This window comes from Patagioenas fasciata, chromosome 6 (genome assembly GCF_037038585.1).
Source record: "Patagioenas fasciata isolate bPatFas1 chromosome 6, bPatFas1.hap1, whole genome shotgun sequence".
Taxonomy (NCBI): Eukaryota; Metazoa; Chordata; class Aves; order Columbiformes; family Columbidae; genus Patagioenas; species Patagioenas fasciata.
The window spans coordinates 35,478,538-35,499,796 of NC_092525.1; the positions used below are offsets into that span (position 1 = coordinate 35,478,538).

The window sequence follows — 21,259 nt, forward strand, 5'->3', positions numbered from 1 at the left end:
AAAAGGAGACAACATAGAAATGCTGTTAAAATAGATCCATAACAAATCCAAGAGAGAGAAAATAATGCATCAAAGAGTTCAGGTTACATATTATAACTGGGAGTTGTTGCCAGGACTGAGTTAAGACTCTGCTGATTCAAAAGTGAAATTCAAAATAATTCATACAGCAAATAAATTGCTACACTGTTATATATAATGCACATCACAAAATAATTGCAATATTACTAGAATACAGTGTAACTGGTAAAAAAGAACACTGGTAGTCAGATGCATTTCTCGACCATTTTTGTCAGCACTTAGTTCACAGTGCAGAACAAAACGCTGTATATTATAAAACCTTCAAGACAGTTTACATATGGATGACTTCCAGACTTTTGTACTCTGAATTTTTAAAGATGTATTTGCACAGCATGCTTTATATATGTATATATCTTTACACTAGTATAAAGATACAGAAGATATCAAGTTTTTTATTACTGAGCAGGATTTGAATTTAAGGCCTAAACCAAACAGTTTATGCATGACATGGTACGCTGATATATTTAATTTTTTTTCCAGCTGGTACATTAATACACGAAGTGATGTTTTGTGGACTCTATCCATCTTTACGGGTAATAATCCACATCACAAACCACCCATTTGCCCTCTAGTACTTTCCATGCTTCACTCTTCACGCATGCCAGCTTCATCTGCTGGAAATTAAATGATGCAAAAGTCTAAGCAGCAAACTGTTCATTTTTGTTTTCTAACACCATATTTATTCTGAGTCATTAAAAAGCATAATCAATTCTAAGCCACGAACCCACCTTTTTTCAATAGACTTTCAATGGTAAATGTTAACAATGGCACAGAATAAATCCCAACTTTATCTTTAAAGTAACATTTTATCATTTAAAAATAAAAAGTCAAAATATGAAAGGTAATCTGCAAGCCTAAGTTAGAGTAAAGAACTGGGGCAGTTCAATGGGGAAAAATGCGAGAAATTAATGTGAAATACTGTGGAAGGCAGATCAAGTCACACACATAGTCAGAGAGGATCAGTGGGGACCAGGAAAATCCAAGTGAAGCTCACTAGAAGATGGTTAAAACAGAAGTGACATGAAATAGCGCTGAAGTCTTTAAAAAGCAAACATTTCTCGTTGCTTTGCCAACTAAAAAGGCAGCAGATAGGAGAATCTGGTTTCAGTGTCAACTTCCTCTCAGGTTTCCTAAATGAATTACTGAATTCAAATTTAACAGGAAAATTGCTCAAACAGCACCATGCATTAATAGTGCTTTCTGCTGGAACAGAACAAAATGCTACCTGGCTCCTGAGAGAGACATCAAATCCCTGACAAGGGAGAACACAAAAGTCAGCTCTCCTTCCATCGTCAAGATCCCTCATAAAACTCGCCAAGTGCAGTATCCAACAACGGAAAGTTATGTGGTCCCCCTGGGTCTCTCACACGTATGTGTTGCTCAGGCAACAGATGGAAAAAAAAAAAAAATCATCATTTTGCTTCCCAACTAGTCTCCCACACACACATTTTATACACCGAGAAAACATCAATTATTATTATACTAGTATAAATCGAGAAAACAAAAATAATGGAACATTCCCAACCACCTGCACTGGTCCAACCTCAGGAGGAACAACCTCCCCTACCATCACCAACACATCCTGTACATTTATATGGGTCGCCCTAATGTCACCAAGACATAGATGAATCATCTCCCTGATGGAAAGAAGGACCCACGAACCAAGTTTACAGTCATACAACTCTGTTTCTTTACACAGAATCCCAGAATGTCAGGGGTTGGAAGGGACCTCGAAAGCTCATCCAGGTCAATCCCCCCATGGAGCAGGAACACCCAGCTGAGGTTCCACAGGAAGGTGTCCAGGCGGGTTTGAATGTCTGCAGAGAAGGAGACTCCACAACCTCCCTGGGCAGTCTGGGCCAGGCTCTGCCACCCTCACTGAGAAGAGGTTTCTTCTCAAATTTAAGTGGAACCTCTTGTGTTCCAGTTTGAACCCATTACCCCTTGTTCTGTCATTGGTTGTCACCAAGAAGAGCCTGGCTCCATCATCCTGACACTCACCCTTTATATATCTGTAAACATTAATGAGGTCACCCCTCACACTTGAAAAGAAAGCCAGGAGTTAGAGATTACAGAAACACAAAGGGCTTTAGCACAACTGGGTTTTGAAAGCCAATGGAGCAGTTCAAGACTCTTTCTGGAAGGGCAGGAATTAGGGACACCTTCAAGCAAAAGGATTTTTTCAGCTCCTATCTATAAGAAAGAACTGGATGCTCAATTTATCATGCAATATCTTTGGATATGAGGTATGGCACATTTACAGAATCACCTATACAAAATCTATCTTGTGTTAAAAATGTAAAAAAAAAAAAAAAAAAAAGTATTCCTGAAAAAAGTCAACAATGGTTGGAAAAATATCCAGTATTCATGTGTTTCATTCAAAATGTCAATCCAAACAAACCATCAACGGACAAACTAGTACTGTCTACAGAAATGAGTAAAACTGGAGCAGATCCAGCTTTGACAGAATGAAATTTCATCAAATCTAATGTGACTAGAAATAAAAAGCCTGCAGTGTGATTCTACCAACACAGGCACATAATAAGTACCATGTAAAACCGAAAGTACAACAAAATTATTAATGAACCTTTACTACATTTGTGTGTATTTTATTCTCTTATCTTTCTTCTGATTTTATACTTGGACGGTATATATAAAAATGAAATGCTGCTTTAGAGCCATATTGTTGAAGTACAAAGTCATATCATAAACAATAAAACCATAATAATCAGAGGGAACAACTATAAATATTCTTCTAACCAACCAATGTTAATATGACACTAATTAACCACTGTAAAAAGCCAGACAATTTTTAAGTGTCTCTTCCACGAAGATTGTTGTATAAATATATGCAACTGCACAACAACATTACAGGAGCTCCTATACTTTTAAGTACATTTATGACAAGAGTATGGATGGACAACAAGTCAAGAACTTGTCCCTGTGAATGCTTTTATCTCCCCTTCCTCACGTAACACAACCTGGAACGCTACCACACACACGGAAGCAGGCACACACATGAGAAACATATTAGACCTGCTTGGGTAAGTCCTTTTTCTGTAGTGCTTTCATCTTACATACACTTGCTGCTATTAAGACATACACGCAATACACAATTAGCACAAAATGTATTACTTTTCTGTACCGCTTACTCACAGAGGCAGATGATGAACATCAATGAATGTACTTGCAAGTATAGAGCCCATTATGTGCTTGTAGAACTCAGCAACGAATATTAAATCTAAAATCATTATACTTTATGATAATTTTTATAATCTGATCATAAGGATACTAAATGTAATAAGAAAGCCAGTGCTAAGGCATTCACTGGTTTCAGATGCTCCAGGCAGTTACGCTTCCATTTTACACTATAACCTAAAAGTACAATATGAAGACAATGTTGTTAAAGCTACATAAAAAACCCTTGTTACTAAGACAAACAGTAATTCTTCTATTTGATGGAAAATGGAAGTGAAAATAAACACTTTTAAAATACAACTGTTAATAAAAGTAACTGATATTTTTTTTCCATATTTAGTAAGACAATATTAATGAAGCCTATTAGTTATTTAAAAGACATAGATGTTCAAATTCTGCTATTCTGTGCTTGGAAAGGTACCCTACTGTAATCAACTAATCTCAAACATACACAGATTTATATTTACTAAAAGAAAAGCCCCTTAGGCAGTGGTGTCAGTGCAGGTTAGCTGAAGGTTGAGTCAATCCTCTCTCATTGCAGTGGTCAGCATGGCTCGCCTCGCCCACCGCGACCCACCGAGGTTATGGCAACGAAAGATGGTAAACTGAAGTAATAGCTTAGAGGGCTCTGAAAATACAACATCTGCCCTTAGGACAACACACTGTGCTCCTACAGTTTTACACGTTACGTGGTTCTTTTCTGCTTCTGAATACAGAGCTCAAGAAGATGTGAAATCTCCCCTCATAGAGGAGCATCGTTTTAAGTAACTGAGGAAAAGACAGCATATCAAAATAGTAATACTATTATTCATCTCATAGTAATTACTCATTTATACTTTTTTATTTGCTTAAATTATAAGACCCTTACGTTAACATTTCCTAGCAAATTCTCACGTAAATGTTAGTACAGTATTTAAAATGGTTCTGTATGCATTCTTCAACATGGTTCTTCTACATCTTAAAATAGTGGTGGTTTTGCTCTGGTTTCAAAAACGTAATGTTACCGCATAGGATCCTGCAGACCTCACTGCTCAGGGAATACATGAAAGGATATTCACTGCCAGCACATTAAAGAATCTCTGGGTTTTCCAGGCAGTCTGTCAGTCTCTATTCTCTGGAAACGCACTTGAAAAGTTTAACAGACATTCTTTTTTAAGGAGTCTGGTCTCACTGTTTAGATCCATTTCCTTTTCAGAAGATTTATGTTGGGCCTACACCTCCCTCAGAAAAGGAAAAAGAGATGTCCCAGATAAGCATGCACCAGAACATCTCAGTGAAAACTGGCATGCTCTTCCAGGGGAGAAAACAGGACTCAGTGCACAAAGCCAACTGCTGCCTTCACAAAGATATTTTCTTCTGTATAATCTGCATTAACCATTTTAAAAAAAATATTTGCTAAAGAAACATAAAACATATTAAGTATACAAGATAAAAATGGAGATAGTATTGGAAGGCTTATTAGAATGACCCTCCAAAGGTCAGGCAATAACTGGCTGGTCTTAGTATGCAGCGTGTGCTTCTGGATGCTTTACAACCTCTGTTAAACCAAGTAGTTGCCTACTAACCATGTACTTCACAGAGCTCTCACTGTGATAAATTCCCCTGCTAGAAATTAAATTAGTGCTCCTATTTGCTCTTGCGTGACTCTGTAATGGGTTTCACCCCTTGTAAAACTTAAATCTGCTAATTAGCAGAAGTTGATTTCTTCTCCAGTCCAGGGTACAAGATATTTTGAATTTTTATCCTGGGCAAAATCCTACTAATAATTCCCAATAGATGTGTAGGAAAACCAACGTGCTTCGTTGAGTGTCTGCACCATATGCCTTAGACCAGGGGTGTCAAACCCATTTTCACCAGAGGCCACACCAGCCTTGTAGTTGCCTTCACAGGGTCCAATGTAATTTTAGGACTGTATCAATGTAACTACTCCTGTATCTTGAATTTCACCCTGTATCAATGTAACTACTCCTATATTTATACAGTCCTAAAATTACATTTGGCCCCTCGAAGGCACTAGCGAGGCTGATGTGGCTCCCAGTGAAAATGAGTTTGATACCCCTGCCTTAGACATTCTGAGTGGCTTGATAGGAGGCTGAAGATCTGAAGCAACACATTGAAATAGCAAACACCTTTGTATTGAACCAATATATGTTATTTGCAGTTAGTATGTCTTGTCTTTAGTAAATGCTCTAATGTTGGATACACTCTTAAAGCCACTTCCAATTCAACAGTCAGCTCCTTGGCTGGCATTAGTGGAATTTACAGGAATTCATATTTCTCAGCGTAATGTTAATTAAAATGTACATTCAGAGGCAAAGACAAGCTGGATTTTTTTTAAAAAAAACATTAATGCCATTTAGGAAAATAGAATTAAATAGATAATAAAAGCATGATGCTTCTTCCTTTGGACAAAGCATAGCAAATAATTCATAATGAAATGAATTAAAATTGTATTAAACCTTGATTAAAATAAAATGTAAGTGAAGAAAAGTATTTCACTGCTTCCCAAGCACTTGTGCTTCTAAAGCAGCAGAAGAGAACAAAAACAAAAGGCATCTTTATAAAGCTACTCAAAAAGGTGGACTTCGTAAATGAGATAAAGGTTGTAATATCAAAACTTCTACAGCTCAAAAACCAATTTTAATCAGAATGTTCAGCTCTGACATTTTTTTTTCATATGCATATTAGTGTATCTGTCTTAACTTGCTTGAAGAGAAACCAATAATACGTGTAATAAGGTTTTTACTCTGCTTTGCTATGGAAACAAGGCACGTGTGATCTCACTCTGACTTCCTGTGTTTTCTCAGATAATTTTTAACTTGTTGGATAATTTCACCTAATTAGGAAGGGAAACAGACAAATAAAGAGGTAGTGTCAAAAGTAACTCATTTCCTACAGTTCATTTGAAACGGGTAAGTAAAGGTGTAGGACTCAACTGCATGAACCAAGAGGAGCACGGGCCCCTATCTTCTGGGAGATGAGAGAGCCAGGAGCTATGGTGGGAGCTCTCATCTCCCCCGGCAATGAGCCTCAGTGCAGGCTCCATGCAGCCACCTGCATCACTCTCATTCAAACTACTTTCTAAGGCAGTTTTTTCAGCCTGTCTCGTGTAATAAAATCGTAGTTTTAAAGACATACCTGTAGTAGAATACGCTAGAAAAAAGGGACAGAAAAAATATCTTCAGAAATGACACTAATATTGAAACTCATTACTTCAGCTTTTCGTTCCTTTTTCCTGCCTCTCATCTTTTCCTTATTTTGGGCTGCACTGCTTGCTGTTGATGGTAATAACGATGTTTTTCAAGCCTCTACACAGCAATATTGACCTGTTGTTGATCAATGTACCAGCAGTGTATAATAACTCGGCGTGGTTTTCCCCTCCAGCTGCCAGCACTCCTCCAATCCAGGTTCATTTTACCTGAAGGAACAGACTGCTTCAAAAGCAACCCCACCCGCACTGCACTAGCCAAGAAAAACACAGCAAAACCAAGACCTCCTTAACTAAACGTACCATCCCTATTTGGATAGGTGACACTAAAATAAAACTGCAGCCTTCATATAACTGTGCCTGCTTTCTGATTCTCCAGTGAGTTAAAGTTAAGGCACTGTGCGAGTAATGAAGTCTTTATCTTGATTGGAAAATGTTTCATTATATGGGCAAATGAATCACTTGTCCACACCCAGGATCTCTTCTCCCCCCTCCCAGTTTAACTGTACAGAAACATTAAAAAATAACAGCAGGGAATTCAGCCAGGTTTCATCTCCCCACCAACTGCACAACCTGCATATACTATAAGATTTCTATAAAAAGCCCTAAGTGCCAAGTGAGAGAATTAAAGATTTTCTTATTTCTAGCAAAAGTTAGATGCTCTTATTTTAACCTTTGTTCATGTTCGTACTTCCAGGCATGAAGTGCTACTAAAGCACGTTACACTTGGCATCTCTTATTACTGAAGCAGAAGGCAATGTAATCTTGTGAGAAAGTGTAATAATGCGGTATTCATTTTGCTTCTGTGGCTGGAAGCCAACTCTATATTAATATTCATTTCCAGTATACAGATCCACAATATTTCATTTATTTTAAGAATTTACAATTAATTTGGTATGATTCTGTTATCTGCTCCCAATTTCCTTCCCTGTTTCTTTTAGCTGAAAAAGCAGCTCTTGTATAGACTTTAAAAAAGTAAATTCACAACTGAAGCATCAAAAGATTGCTACTGGCTACTAAAAGCAAAAAAACAGGGACAGAACAAAATGAACTTGAAATATTACAGACGACAACGAAAATTAGCTTTCTGCAAATGGCAAAAATTCAATCTGCACAAGTTCTCAGTTGCCTTTTTCCTTCCCAAGCTCAGCAGATAAAACACCCTTTGCAGCATGCTGTTTGCCGCTGTTACCGAACCAGAGAAAGTAAGTTGTTTGTCTGCTTTTCCTTCTGTTCTCAAACGTTTTCAACCACCATATAGCATTAAACGTGAATCTTTGTAAAATGTACTAGATATAGGGATTTGACACAATTACACTGACAAATAATATCCTTAGTATTTTAAAAGTTTGGAAATAAAAAAATAGATGTCTCAACTTCCTACACCTTTGGTTTCAACTAGCGCAACTACTTTTGCAATGTAGGTGCATTTATAATTAACGCAAGTTATTACCTAACCAGTCAGTCCTAAGATTTCTAATTTCATTCTCCTATTTACCTTCCTTACCCGTGAAAGATGCTGAAAAACATTTTACCTTCCAGCTGCTGGGACTTACTTTCCTATAAAAGTGAGATTATACCCAAATCCACAGACTCAGACACCAAGAGAGCAGTCAGTACAGCAGCTACCAAATCAGAAATGCCATCGAGGACGAAACCATCCAAGATCCGCAGTGTGCTGTGGGAAATGCCAGTTTTCTAATAAATCCTGGCAATATTTAAGAAAAAAGGAAGGAGGGGAAACTGACTGTGAAAGCTATTTAAGTGAAATGAGACTTCCTCATGTTGGGAAACCTTCATGAAGTCTCTTAGGACATACTCCCTTATATATGTGTATGGTCACAGATACACGTCAACAACCTATTTCAGCAAAGCTTGTCTGTCACTACAACACAAGACCTGAGTTGTGTCAGTCTAGAATAAATGCTTACAAAATTACACAGTGAACATGTAGAAGACCATATACAAAATTTAAATTTTAATCTTGGGTTTTGCCATCTTTGGGGACTGGATCCTTTTTGTCTGTACATATTTGGGAAAGAAGAGACGAGGAGGTAGAGAAGCTTTCTTAAAGTATCTCTGAAAATGTAGCCTTAAAATTCAAAGAATTTTGACAGGGTAAGGTATGTATCTGCTTTAGGAGATGGTGAGATCACGCCACAGATGCACTGAAGAAGCCTACATAATATATACCAATTACTGAATAATGTAAGAAGGCATGGAGGTGCTATTTTATCACCACACCAGTCTTTTCACCTGCAATCTAGTCAATCAAAACGATTATACCAGAAATAGCCTCATGTTCTATACAAATATTTGTAATTAAAAATTCATGAACCATGTTTTCTTGATCATTCGTGCTTCTCTATTAAAAGGGCCAGAAGAACAGCGGAGGAAACAGACCAATTGAATAAAACAAGAGTTTACAAAGAAAAAAAAGATAAAATAGATAATACAACTTTTTCAAAAAAGCTTTTTCCTTCCTCATCTCTTTAAGGGCTATTTTAAACACCACATTTGATAGCAGTGGAGATTTTTTCCCTTTTTTTAAAAAAACAGCAAAAATATTTTTAAATAAATACTATTTCTGTATTCACTTTAAGCTTTATTTCCTGAAATGTAACTTGCATAGTTTTAGTCTTGATGAAGTATGTGGCATTTTATTTTCAGCAAACCAAATTAGAAACTAAACCATGTATTTCATTTGTACTGTATCTGTACGTTGCTTCTGAATGGTTGTATAATGAGAACAGAAAAAAAGAATAAACAGGAAAAGTATTGATACTATCACTTCAGTTACCTGAACACCGCGTTTCAGTTTCAACATAGCACACTGTATCAAATCCAAAAAATGTATTTTTTCATTAAAAAGAGACAATTTGAGTCTTGGCAATTTAACCTAGAACACGCTACAGATACTTTTAGTTTGACATCCTAAAACGTCAAGTCATCTAACAGAAGTTAATTGTACAGATCATTCATCTCATCTGCAAACTCAAGCAAAAAAATAAACTAAAGCTTACCTTCAGTACACTGCAGGAAGCTGATAATGAGCAGAAACCAAAAACTTTGCATTCTGCAGCCAGAAGACACCATTATTGATCCCTGTAAGAATTTTCTTTGTATTCCTTAATGAATCCAGTTATAAAAGGCCAGCATCATCGAAACCAGTGGTCTGCATTATTCATCTTCATACCTAGAGAAGCAGAGGATATGGAAGAAAAGGAGGAAAAGAAAATCCATCAATAGCTGGACACCAATAATTTGGAATACCAAATTTTATTTGACGTGAAGACAGAAATTTTTAATAGAAACTGACAGTACGCCTGTACTATAGTCGAGAATTTGGCAGGTCTGTGGGATGTAATCTCTCAAGGTCAGTGATCATTAAACAGAATGCCAAATAATGATACATGTTAAAGTTGAAAGTACAAATGTTATTGATGCACTTGCACTAAGACGCATAAGGGAAAAAAAATCATTTTCTCTGAATTTAAGAAATTGGATTTGCAGATGACTAGCCTAAGCTTTCTCCGTCCCCTAAATCTGACACAACCTGCATTTCTCTACCTCAAAGAACAACAATAAAATTAAATCTAGGGCACTGCCATATTTCTTATGGATTCGAAGCATGGAGCAGCTGAGAACAACGGAGCAACACCGTTCAACAGCAAGGCTCTGCAGGTCCCCTCCCCGCCGCGGCTCCAGCATCCCCTCTGTGCTACACATAGGTCACTTTCCTCGGATGAGAAGCAGCAACAGTAGCTTTGGTGACAAAACACTCTGGTGAGGAGGGCTCTTCATGTGACTCTACACTATGCCATATTTCTACCCGAACAACACCTTCAGAGAAAAGTGAATAAACACAATGCATGAGACTCTCCTGAGCCTACTGAGAAATATCAACCAAACCACTACGGTAAATGACATACCAAAGGAAGAATTCTTAAAGGTAGTATTTGCATTTGAAAATATAATTACAGTAAAAAGTGCAGTAGCTGTGATAGAAGACTTGACAGCAGAGTGCTCCCTTTCGCTAATGACTTCATTCTCTCAGCAGCCAGCCGAGTAACTACATGCATCCTCTTCCATATCTCCCTGTATGAAGCTAGATCGTGCTTCAGCCCCAACTACTATAGAAAAATTAACATCCATATAGAAATAAATTATTTTTAACTACAAAGCCGGCTCTATATATTACAGATATCTGAAGCATCTCCGAAAGAATGACACTCTGAACATTGCGGCAATTATAGACCCAAAGAGCTGAGTCTGGTGTCACATTGGCTTGGTCTCTCCAAGACCGACAGACAGGATTGTGTGGATGTATTTCTGAGATATCTGAAATTAATGTTACTTTAAAAACATGTAACAATGACTTTGTAAAAATGTAAGTGGCAAGATCCAAGGGCCACTTACGAGTCTTACAAGTACTCGAGCATGTTGAGGGCTTTAAAAATACATTTACCCTTTTGACGAGGAGAACTGGAAAGGATGAAGAACACAAAATGCCAGACAAAGAAATTCTGTAAGCTGTAGACCATTTTCAGAAGTATGAAGTGTAACTCCTTTTATCTTAGTCAATGTTAATATTAATCAACGACTAGTTTGTTCCCTGAGCACATAGACAGCAATAAGACATTATGGAACAATTTCTCTGGCTCTCAATGAAGGCAATGTGATTGTGGCAGAATAGGAGATTATTAAATAGCCAAGTAGGCTTCTTTACTTTGCTCCTCTTGAAGAGGAGCGATGTCACTCCATCCCTCTCACACAACACAAGCATGCTTGTGATTTCTCACACAGAGAAACGTAAGAACTGACATCAGAGGCAGACGGATTTTATGTTTATTTGTACAGAAAACCAAACCGTTTTTCCAATTTCCAACTACAGACAGGTGCTCTTCAACCACAGGCACTTTTATCACACGTATTCCAACAAAGAGCACGCAACAGCAAACGGAGCGCTTCGGTGCCGGACGGGTAGAGCGTGGCTCTCCCTGGCACAGACCCATCTGCCTAGAGGTAAAAGATGTGCCCTCTATTTAGCTGGTGATACACCAGCTGCTACCGGACAACCCAGAAGCAGTTATGAAGAGGCAGTTCATATTGTAAATCCAGATCTTTCACACTGGGCTGAGAGTGCTTTGCAACTCCACAAAGGATGCACTGCATTCAGCAGAAATTACAATTGCAAAGGAGCTCCTGCTGAGCAAAGAAGAAAAAAATTGTCACCATGATATATCCAAAACACCCTGGAGATAGTTCAGCTAAAAGCTTGGGAAGAGCTTGGATTAATTTTTTTACCTGTAGCACCCAAAGGAAAAATCATAAAACTATTTCACAGACACTACAGACTAATCAGCGTAATTTCAGCAAGCAATCAGAATAATCTAAGAGAATAGACACAGAACAATAATGGCTAAAAGTGAAATTAAGTCAGCCTTCTGATTGCTCCCAGTCTGTCCAGAAGATTTTGACTTCCAGAGACTCAAGTTTTATCATTATTTCCATAACATATCACTGCATATGTAGATTTTGAGAGATATTCCTTCACCTTCAAGTGGATAGCGACATACTTGTGCTTTATCATCCTTAAACTCACTATTTTCTTGTGGGCTTCTTTTAAATTGGAGTGGAGGGAAAGGGTTGTGTTAAAAACAAAAACAATCAAAGCATCACTCGCAGTACCCAACAACTCTCTAGGAAACAGCTGCAAAATCTATGGCAGAGACTTCTTTTTAATCAAGTAAGAGCTCCTGACCTTGCAAACTGTCTTAACTATTTTAATAAGAAAGCGCAGTTTCTGAAAGGATGTTAATGTTTTGTGATACCAAACCCAGCAGAAATTATTCGACTAAAAATAAATAAAAAATATTCTAAAGACAAATTCAAACATTTTCTGCAATATATTGTTCTCTCTTTCTCTCTAGATTGCTGTAACCTACAGACATAGAATTTAGCTCAGTGCACTGCTGCAAGAAAGAATTTAAAATAAACTAACCAGCCCCTACCACAGTATCAGTAACGCATGTTTTTCTTAAAAAGCAATAAAAAATTAGGCAGTGTTTGAAAACTGATGCAATTGGATTTGGTTTTTCTTCCTTCTTTTCAAATAAAAATTAACAGCTTTAAAACGAACAATTTTTAACACAACCTGTATATTTGAGAAATCCTACGTGGCTTCAAGTAAAAGAACGGAGCAGTTCTGAACCAACTATTCATCAGCGTAACAAAAGCTAATCCTGAAAAAGGTACCCAGACATGAGCTGGAGCCAGCGAGCACTCCAGCTATAGACACTGCCGTCAGCTGCGTCCTTCTGACCATCCATCTATCAGCGATACTGAGACTGTCAGTGCCACCTCACAACAACAACAAATCCCAAACCAAACAAGGAGGACCAGGAAAAGAGGTATTAAGTTACTTCTTTGTAAACAGAAAAAGGAGACCATGGCAAGTGGCTGCCCTGCACAAATAACTTATTTCCCTTCAGACCTTAATAAACCTATTCTCTGGATCACTGACTGCTTGTGCTTGTGGGTGGGGCAGATAGAAACTCCCTACAGCAAAAGGTTGCTTGAATTTCAGAGTGCAATAAAAGCTGCCCAGAAAATCTCGGTTTTAACTCCAATCCCTACCTCTGGGCCATACTGCACTCTCCCATAGAGAAAACAAAACACAAAAACACACATACACAAAACCACACACGCAAAAAAAAACCCAACACACAGTTCTTTGCTGGAAACAGAGCGGTTCACCTTGTTTAAGTTTCTTCACATATGTGATGTTAAAGAAGACTAGATCAGTAATGGAAATGTTAATGTTCAAACCTGTACACTGCAAAAGTATTGGGCATCTCTTCATACCATATTCATAGGCTGTGCTCCACGTCCCAAATATCTTAGTGCCCCTACCTCAATTCCTTGTTCTTCTGTACTCGTGAAACTTCTGACAGTCAGAACACAGCCGCTGCAGGATACGTGCCACTGTTGGCCATCCCTCTCCCTGCAACATTGCTCAAGAGCACCCCCGAGATAAGAGAAAGCCGCTCCAAGCATGCTCCTTGAAATACTCTTATCTTTGAAGAAAAAGGCCTCTAAAGGCCTGCTGCATCCCAACTCTACTCTGTTTAACCTTCCCAAGGTTTTATTTTCAAAAGCCAAAAAAAAGGTCTTTTAAACACTTCCAGACAACTGACACAGTATGCTCAAGAGCTCTTTTCCCTCCTATTCCACCCAGCTTTTCCCACAATTAAGACAGAGGGGAAAGCAAAGATCTTTCAGCTGAAGAAAAATGTCCTTGCTTACCTGGAAAGTCTTTCAGACTTATGCTGATGCATTTCACAATATAGTGCATAATTTTCCAGGCCATCTTAGAAACACTGCAAAGCACTTGCAACCTCAGTTAGGCTTTAACAATCCTATTACAGAAATAAAATTTACACTGGCTTCACAGATGGAGAAGTGAGGAACATCAGTAGTAGCTGCACAGCTCGTACACGCCAAGGAACTAGCAGGACCCACACAGTCCTTCTTATAAATCCTGTACAACCTACCTTGCCACACATGCAGCACCCCCACTGCCTTTCGTAACCCAGTTTATGAATCTAAGTAATTCTGTAATATATCTGAAACACTCTGCAGAAGAAAGGAGGGGGAAGAGGAGGCAAGGGTGAGTAGATATATATTCATACAATATAATAGACTACTTGGTCTCCTGAGAAATCGTGTGTCCACGCGCTTTCCCATCATGAGGCTTTCCCAATTTAAAAAAAATAAAAAGTTGAGCTTCCTAGAATATGTAACGTAAGAATTTAATTAGTGCGGTGTGATTACTAGAAGTATCTAAGCCACATTAGTAAAATACTAGAATGAGACCAATGCTGCTTGTGATCCAAGACTACAGTTCTACACGTATCTGCAATGAGACACAGCTCTAGGTTTCAACATTGAACGTATGCATTCAATATGTTATTCCTCCATCTTCAATATGGATGTTCGAAAACTGACTTTTATTAATAACTTTGCATTAGCGCTACAGTACCAGATTGCAGAAAATGTTCAAAATTGTGAGATTTACCAAAAAAATAAACTGAAGACAAGCAAGAATCCATGCTGATTTAATTAGCATCCATCTACTATCTACGGTAAACAACCAATGCCTGATCTGTTCTAATAAAACAAGTTGCATATTGCAAGGAGAAAGGAAAGGCTAATTCTGCTCTGATGTTGGTTAACAGAGACTTATTTTCCATTAAAAGCAATTCCATGATTAAACTGTACCACAGAGTCTTAAACTCAGCAGTCCCTATTAATTGCCACCTTGAACACTGGATTTCTAACCCAAAACATCTCTTCCCAAGTTGCACGGAAGGAACACAGTATCAGGGCAGGGAATAATACAGTAAAACCAGACCTGACCAAGGTCATCCAATCTTGTAACAACAACAACAAATGTCCTTCAATGCACTTGGCTGCGTTGTGCTCTGAAGTGACATACCCGTGCCCCAGGAATGCCTGAAACAGAGCGCTTGCAGACGTCTGCTCTAAACTGAGAATGACCACAGAAATGCCACCCCACCCCAGCCTGGGTTCCCAGCTCATCAGTGCAGATGATTATTCAAAATCTACCTATGCAAGACATGACACTAAACAGTGCACTGACACTATTTTAACAGCACAGCATAATTTAGTCCATCAGGCCACAGCAGCTCAGTGGTCTACCACAATCATTTGCAGAGAAAATAAATAGGATTTGAGAGAAAAAGACAAAGATTTTCCTTTCTCATCAGCACTCCAGTTCGGCTTGGCCTCACTCTTGTGTTTCACGGACACGTTACACGGCGCCTCATTCCCGACAAGCCAGCTTTGCCCCTTCTTGTTAACACAGGATAAAGCCTGGACACTCTAGGGAGTTTTCATTCAATAAGCCAGCAAAGTAAACCTTTGCTAGCACTAATAAGAACGGCTTTTTTTGGCTCCAGGCACTCTCCTCTTGCCAAGTCTGAATTTCCCTTTTTGCCTTTGTTAAATAATCAGAACCAAGGGCCAGGGGGGTGTGTGTGTCACTCAATCCTCATTGCAAATTCCCTGTATTTCACCTGAATCAACATCATACCACTAGATCAGACCACCTCCGTTCAAACAGTGCAGGTAAAACCTTCTTAACACTTCTGCCCTCTGTGTCACTACATCTTCCTGGGGTCTCAAAGATAAATCCCCAGCATCCAAAGAAGGGGGGAGGGAAAGGGATGCTGCAAGTCAATTACAACTGTTATCGGCTGTAATATCTTAGTGTCACGCTGAGCATGTTAAATATACTGATCACTTTGGACACCAGAGGCACAGTCTGAGGCTGTTTGCCATTCTCTTCATTAAACTGCAAAACAAATAGCTCTCATTTTCAAACCTATGTAGGACAGATTTTATGAACATCAAAAATAAACAAGAAACTAATGAACAGCTATAAAAAAAACATGGAGAACTATATGACAAACCAAAAGAAGCAATCGTAACAGCTGAAGAAAATTCAAAGGCTTTTCAGACTTCTCACAAAAGAGGAATCCTCAAAATAAACTATTCATATTAGAAGATATCATTCCTTTCCCTCAGACTAAAAAAAAAAAAAGAATCACTAGACTAACATCAACCAAAGACACTGCAGCCTTGTAAGACAGTAAACTGTTTGTTGACAGCCTTGACAAGGCTTTGCAAAAGCCCATATTTCTCAAAGCTGTTATGCCACTTAGCTGATCTCTTTTTTTCCCTTCCATCCAGTGTTTTTCACAGACGAGAACTTGTTTGAAGTGGAAGCAGACTGAAAAACAAAACAAACAGAGAAGTCCTGGGACTGCGGTCAGACGTGTCTGTACCTGCGCAGCGACGCGGTTTCTCTAGCTGACTGCAAGGATTTCAACACACCCCATCTGCTTGATGGGCGCTCAGCACTGGGCTTGAGCAGGGAAATGAGCTCAGATCTGCCTTTCACTGCTGACACGCTGAAGTAAGACAACCTCATCAGACCAGCCACCAGCAAAACACCCACGAGCCACTAACTTCCAAAATGAAATCAAGTTACAGGCAAGAGCAGACAAGAACACATTTTTACCCGCGCGTTTACAGCATTTTTAACCATGCTGTGCCTGGGGAAATGGGGGCTGCATGGGCCAAATACACCAGAACTTCAACCAAACCACAAACCTCAGTTTGATAATACCGACCCCCGGAAACCACTGCACTGTAGACTTCTTTTCTCGGTAGGTGCAGAAGAATATTATCAAAAATATTCACGACAGTCCTGTGATGGCGTCCATTTTAAAGCACCCAATTTTTCCATCAGCTGTATTTAAGACCAGTGTGTGTGGTCTGTATTCAATATAAATGATACTGTTCAAGTTTCCAGAACAAGCTTGTGTGGGCAGTAAAGTCACTTTAGATTATTTTAAAGAGTTCTATCAAGAACCTTTGTTGTTACCAGAAAAATACCAACTGTCTAAAAAGTAACTGAAAAATATTTATCATTTTTAAGAAAATCAGAAGCAGAAAGCACATACATGTATATGCGCAATACACTGGGTATAGTTTGTGGCATATTTTTTTGCTTAAAGAGGAATATGATTCTAACATTAACATCTGTGAGACCATGGCCTAATCATTGTGCAGTGAAATATGAAACAAAATCAATGGTGGCACATAAGATGTAATCTCTACTGTGTTTAGCTCACTGCACTGAATCCTTGACTCATAAATCATTGTTACTGGCCATTCAGTGAATCAATATTCAGATTCCCTCTTGGTCTATACATATGACCACTAAATGAAATAATAATGACCAAAATCTGTCATATATTAGGTTATCAATATTACCAACAGGGATTTCTTGGGAGCAATGAGGAAATCTAGGATAAAATGTATCAGGCGAACATGCAAAGAAATGTGAAAAACCTGTACCTAAAGACAGAGACAGCAGGAGAAAGGTATTTTTAAATACCTCTTCTTCCATCATATCCTCAAATATTAAAATTTACCATAGCATCACAATAATGCATTTTAGGAAAGACCATTTCAATAACGCCTGCTTTTAATTATGTTTTTAAACACGCTGTACTGGAGCATTTTTCTTTCTCTTCTTCAAAACAACCCCTTCTCAAGCTATTACTAGTTTTGTTTCTTTTCTTGGAAGCGCAATTAATATTACGGTGATCAGAGAGCAGTGTTTTCTTACCAGCAGGCTGACACCGAACTTCTGACCACCAAATTTCAGTTCCACTAAAAACCAACAACTAATGAACTTCTAAGAGCAATTCCATAAAGTTGTATTTTCCAAACCATTCACAAATCATTTAGTTATCAAAAGGTGCAGGATAACCTCTTGCAGAAAAACCTGACAAGTGCTGTGTGCCAACATCCCATACTCGGCCATGAGCCACATCAAAATTCTGTCAACAGAAGGAGAAAAGAAATGGGTAAGACTTCAAATACGTTGTCTTTGAAAGAATAATGAACTAAGAATGGTCTTTAACTACTTTCTAAGCACACAAGAGATTCTCCAGGCAAGTATGTCTTACAGCTAGAAACTTCATTGAATTTGCATAATCCTTTGGAGGACTTCAGTGCGTATTTTAAGTACCAAAAAGCAGCACACGTTAACAGGAGACACATCTTTCAGGTTCACCAATTTTACATACCCGTGGCATTTGGAAGCAGAAGGCTGAAAACTGAAAAATCATGAAATAAAAATCAACAAACTCTATTTTTCATCTCTTGTAATTGTTTTTTCTGAAACACAGGCTCATGGTGAAAACAAGAGCTCAAGGGTGAGAAGCTATATATGACAATACTGTACAGACAGCACTAACTGTTCCTTGCACCTACATCCAAACCTATGACCAAATTACAGAACTATTGTTCGCACATCATCAAGAACGTGTGAAACATAAGCAATAAATATGGCAAATAAATCTTCAGCATCTATTCAAGAAAGGGCCCGATTCTACAGTGAAACAAAGGCTTCAGTTCTGTTACTGGATGACGGGCTCTGCGAAGACGTGCGAGTTGCCTGGGCATCTGATGGTGCAACTATAGCTAAGAGTATTTTCATGTACAATTTAATAAGCAATGAACATTCAGGTGACTATTCTTAACTCTGCAAGGCAGTTGAATGACTACAGTCATCCATTAGAGGTGTACCACTCCTTTAATTCAGTGAAATGTGGGGTTTTTTATTTATTCAAACAATAACAGAAAAATAGAAAAATATTTCAGTTCATTTTTTATTGCTTTTGGAGAAAGGCTAAGTAGAAAAACTATAATGATTTCATCTGGAGAAGTTATGAGCAAAAAGAGCTCTAAATTATAACTCAACAGAAAGGCTCCTTCTATTTGCATGTACCGCTGTTTAAAACTCTTCTCCCTAGCATCTTACGTAGTATTTTCTCTTCCTTTGGGAAGAAAAACAAATAGAAAGATCTATTTTGGAAACAGTGGAGATCTTTCCCATGCACTGTGAAAAGGGAAGTGTGAAGTGATAACCCATATACCTTCTATTAAACAAAATGGAATATGGGTTATCTCCAGCGCTGCCACACCAGCCAGCAGAGCATCCCTACATCACTTTCACTCAGAGGACTTTTTAAAAGAACACATAATTTTTAAAGTGTTCAAAAGAATGAACTCTTTTCGTTGTAGTGACTGAAAACATTGCATTTCCCACACATTTCCCATACATTTTAATTTTTTAACTCATCCATACAGCACAGTTGAAATTTAAGATAAATTTTTAACACCTTTTTTTAAGCAGCAATATGACCTTTCATGTTCCGTGGTTTCATCAAGCAGACCAAGAACTCTGTTGTCACGCATTTACAATTTCTTTTAAATAATCTAGGTCTCAGTGGCCTAATGTGACAATCACACCTCTACTTTGCAAAAAAATTCTTCTTTAATTAGGTTACATTATTATTTTAAATGATAATTTATTTACCCTTTCACAATTACAAATACTTTATGGCCTTTCCTCCGTATTCTTTTACTAGAAATTATAGAGAATTTTTTTATAAAGAACCTGCTCTTCCTATGTTCTGCTGCAGTTCACGAACTGTATGTGCAACTAAAAAGTAAAAAATAAGTCTACATTTATCTATCAACAATATTTATAAGTGAATAGAGAGAAAAGATTACAAAATTTTAATAAGAACATTATATTATAGTAGCAATAATCTAGCTGTTTTACTGGGAAGTGAAGTGGATTACCGTAAATGAAATTTTAAATGTCCTTTCCATTTTATAGATAACACAAAATGATGCTTTTCATGTCTCCAGCGATAAGGATACATGTGCCACAGATTTAAATAGTACCTTCACCCTATCCAACCCAGCTCATGAATTAATAATTCAGTGACATTAATACAAGAAGATAAATGATAAAGAGGTTACAGCACAAGGGCCAACGATACACATATACTTCTTTTAGAACAGCTAATACCCCTCTGCCAATTACAGTTAGAACTTTTTAACAGTTTTCAATGGCATTTTTACAATCTAAATAGCAGCTTATGCACACACAATTTCACACAACTCAAGCTTAATAAATCTCCTGCTGCTACCAAACAATCATTCTGGGGGATTAAAGTGCAACATCTGCTAACATTAATAAGCATTTTACATAGCAATATGTATAAAAGCAGTTGCTATCAGTCTTCTGAAAAAGCTTCTATGCTGGTTTGGCATAAATTATACCTTTATCGTTCAACTGGTAACTCTAGCTTACGGCAACAATAAGGTAGCTATATTGCTATATAGTGGGAAAAAAAAACAACCAAATTATACACTGACTGCAATCATTATTTGTAGTGGAACAGTTTTCAAAATACTTGAAAAATAATCCAAAAATGTATATATGCAAAGAATTTCAGGTAAGAACCTGGTGAAGTCTCACAATTTCAATACTTAAAAGAAACTGAAGCTACCAATCTGTTTGCAAGAGACAATTTCTCCTAATACCAGTTACGGATTTTTAATCCGCCTTGGTTGGGCTTTTTTATTTGCGTTTCTACCAAAGCAGAATCTACTGTGAAAGAACGCATGCCTTTCCAAGGCATAAAATAAATATCAAGTGGTTTATTTAATTAGGAATTCTGACATACATTTTTAGGTAGAATTTGGCAAATGAGCGTGCTTTGGAGTCAAGAGACATGTAACATCAGCTTGAGCCAAGAACGCAGTTGGCAAACACAGCACAAAGTTCCCCGTGCAGCCCTGCCAAGGCAGCTCAGGCCCTGCAGTTCAGACCCCACAGCTCAGCGCCAGGGCTGCCAATCACCCCTTCTCTGCCATGAAGCAAACGAACAAAGTCATCTCTAGCTAGCCTTACCATTTGCTTGTAAAGCGGCTTTCAATATATTCTTCAAAAACATGAAGAGGTAAAGTATTTCAGGCTCTTACTTCATAAGCCCTACAACCTTAGTGGGTTTTTTAGAAACTGAAAAGAATCAACAGTCAACTTCGCAATAATGGATATTATAAGAGCTGTAATACCTTTGTATAGCGCTCCAAGACAATTTTGTTGTGGGGACATGTGGGCAAGTATCTGCAAACTCATTTCTTTCTCTTGCGCAAAAAGAAATTTGTATCAAAAAATATCCAGAGATGACAGAACAGCAAATCAAATAGGTATGCGTACAAAATATTTAATCTACTCTTTATTTTTAATTAGCAATTAATTCTCCGTTATGTTTTTTTTTAAGCGTTATTAACACTATTTTTGAAGTCAAAACA

At 37.9% G+C, this 21,259-nt stretch overlaps 1 protein-coding gene across 18 annotated transcripts in view; it reads right to left on the reverse strand.

Annotated features, from left to right (window-relative positions):
- Positions 1-21,259, reverse strand: part of ADGRL2 (adhesion G protein-coupled receptor L2) — a 386,421-nt gene that overhangs the window by 115,584 nt on the left and 249,578 nt on the right. For all 18 annotated transcript variants that reach the window (XM_071810503.1, XM_071810505.1, XM_065841983.2 and 15 more), the window contains one exon: positions 9,508-9,680. In XM_071810503.1, coding sequence (XP_071666604.1) covers positions 9,508-9,580 — 73 coding nt within the window. In that variant the 5' untranslated portion in view covers positions 9,581-9,680. The remainder of the gene's footprint in view (positions 1-9,507; positions 9,681-21,259) is intronic.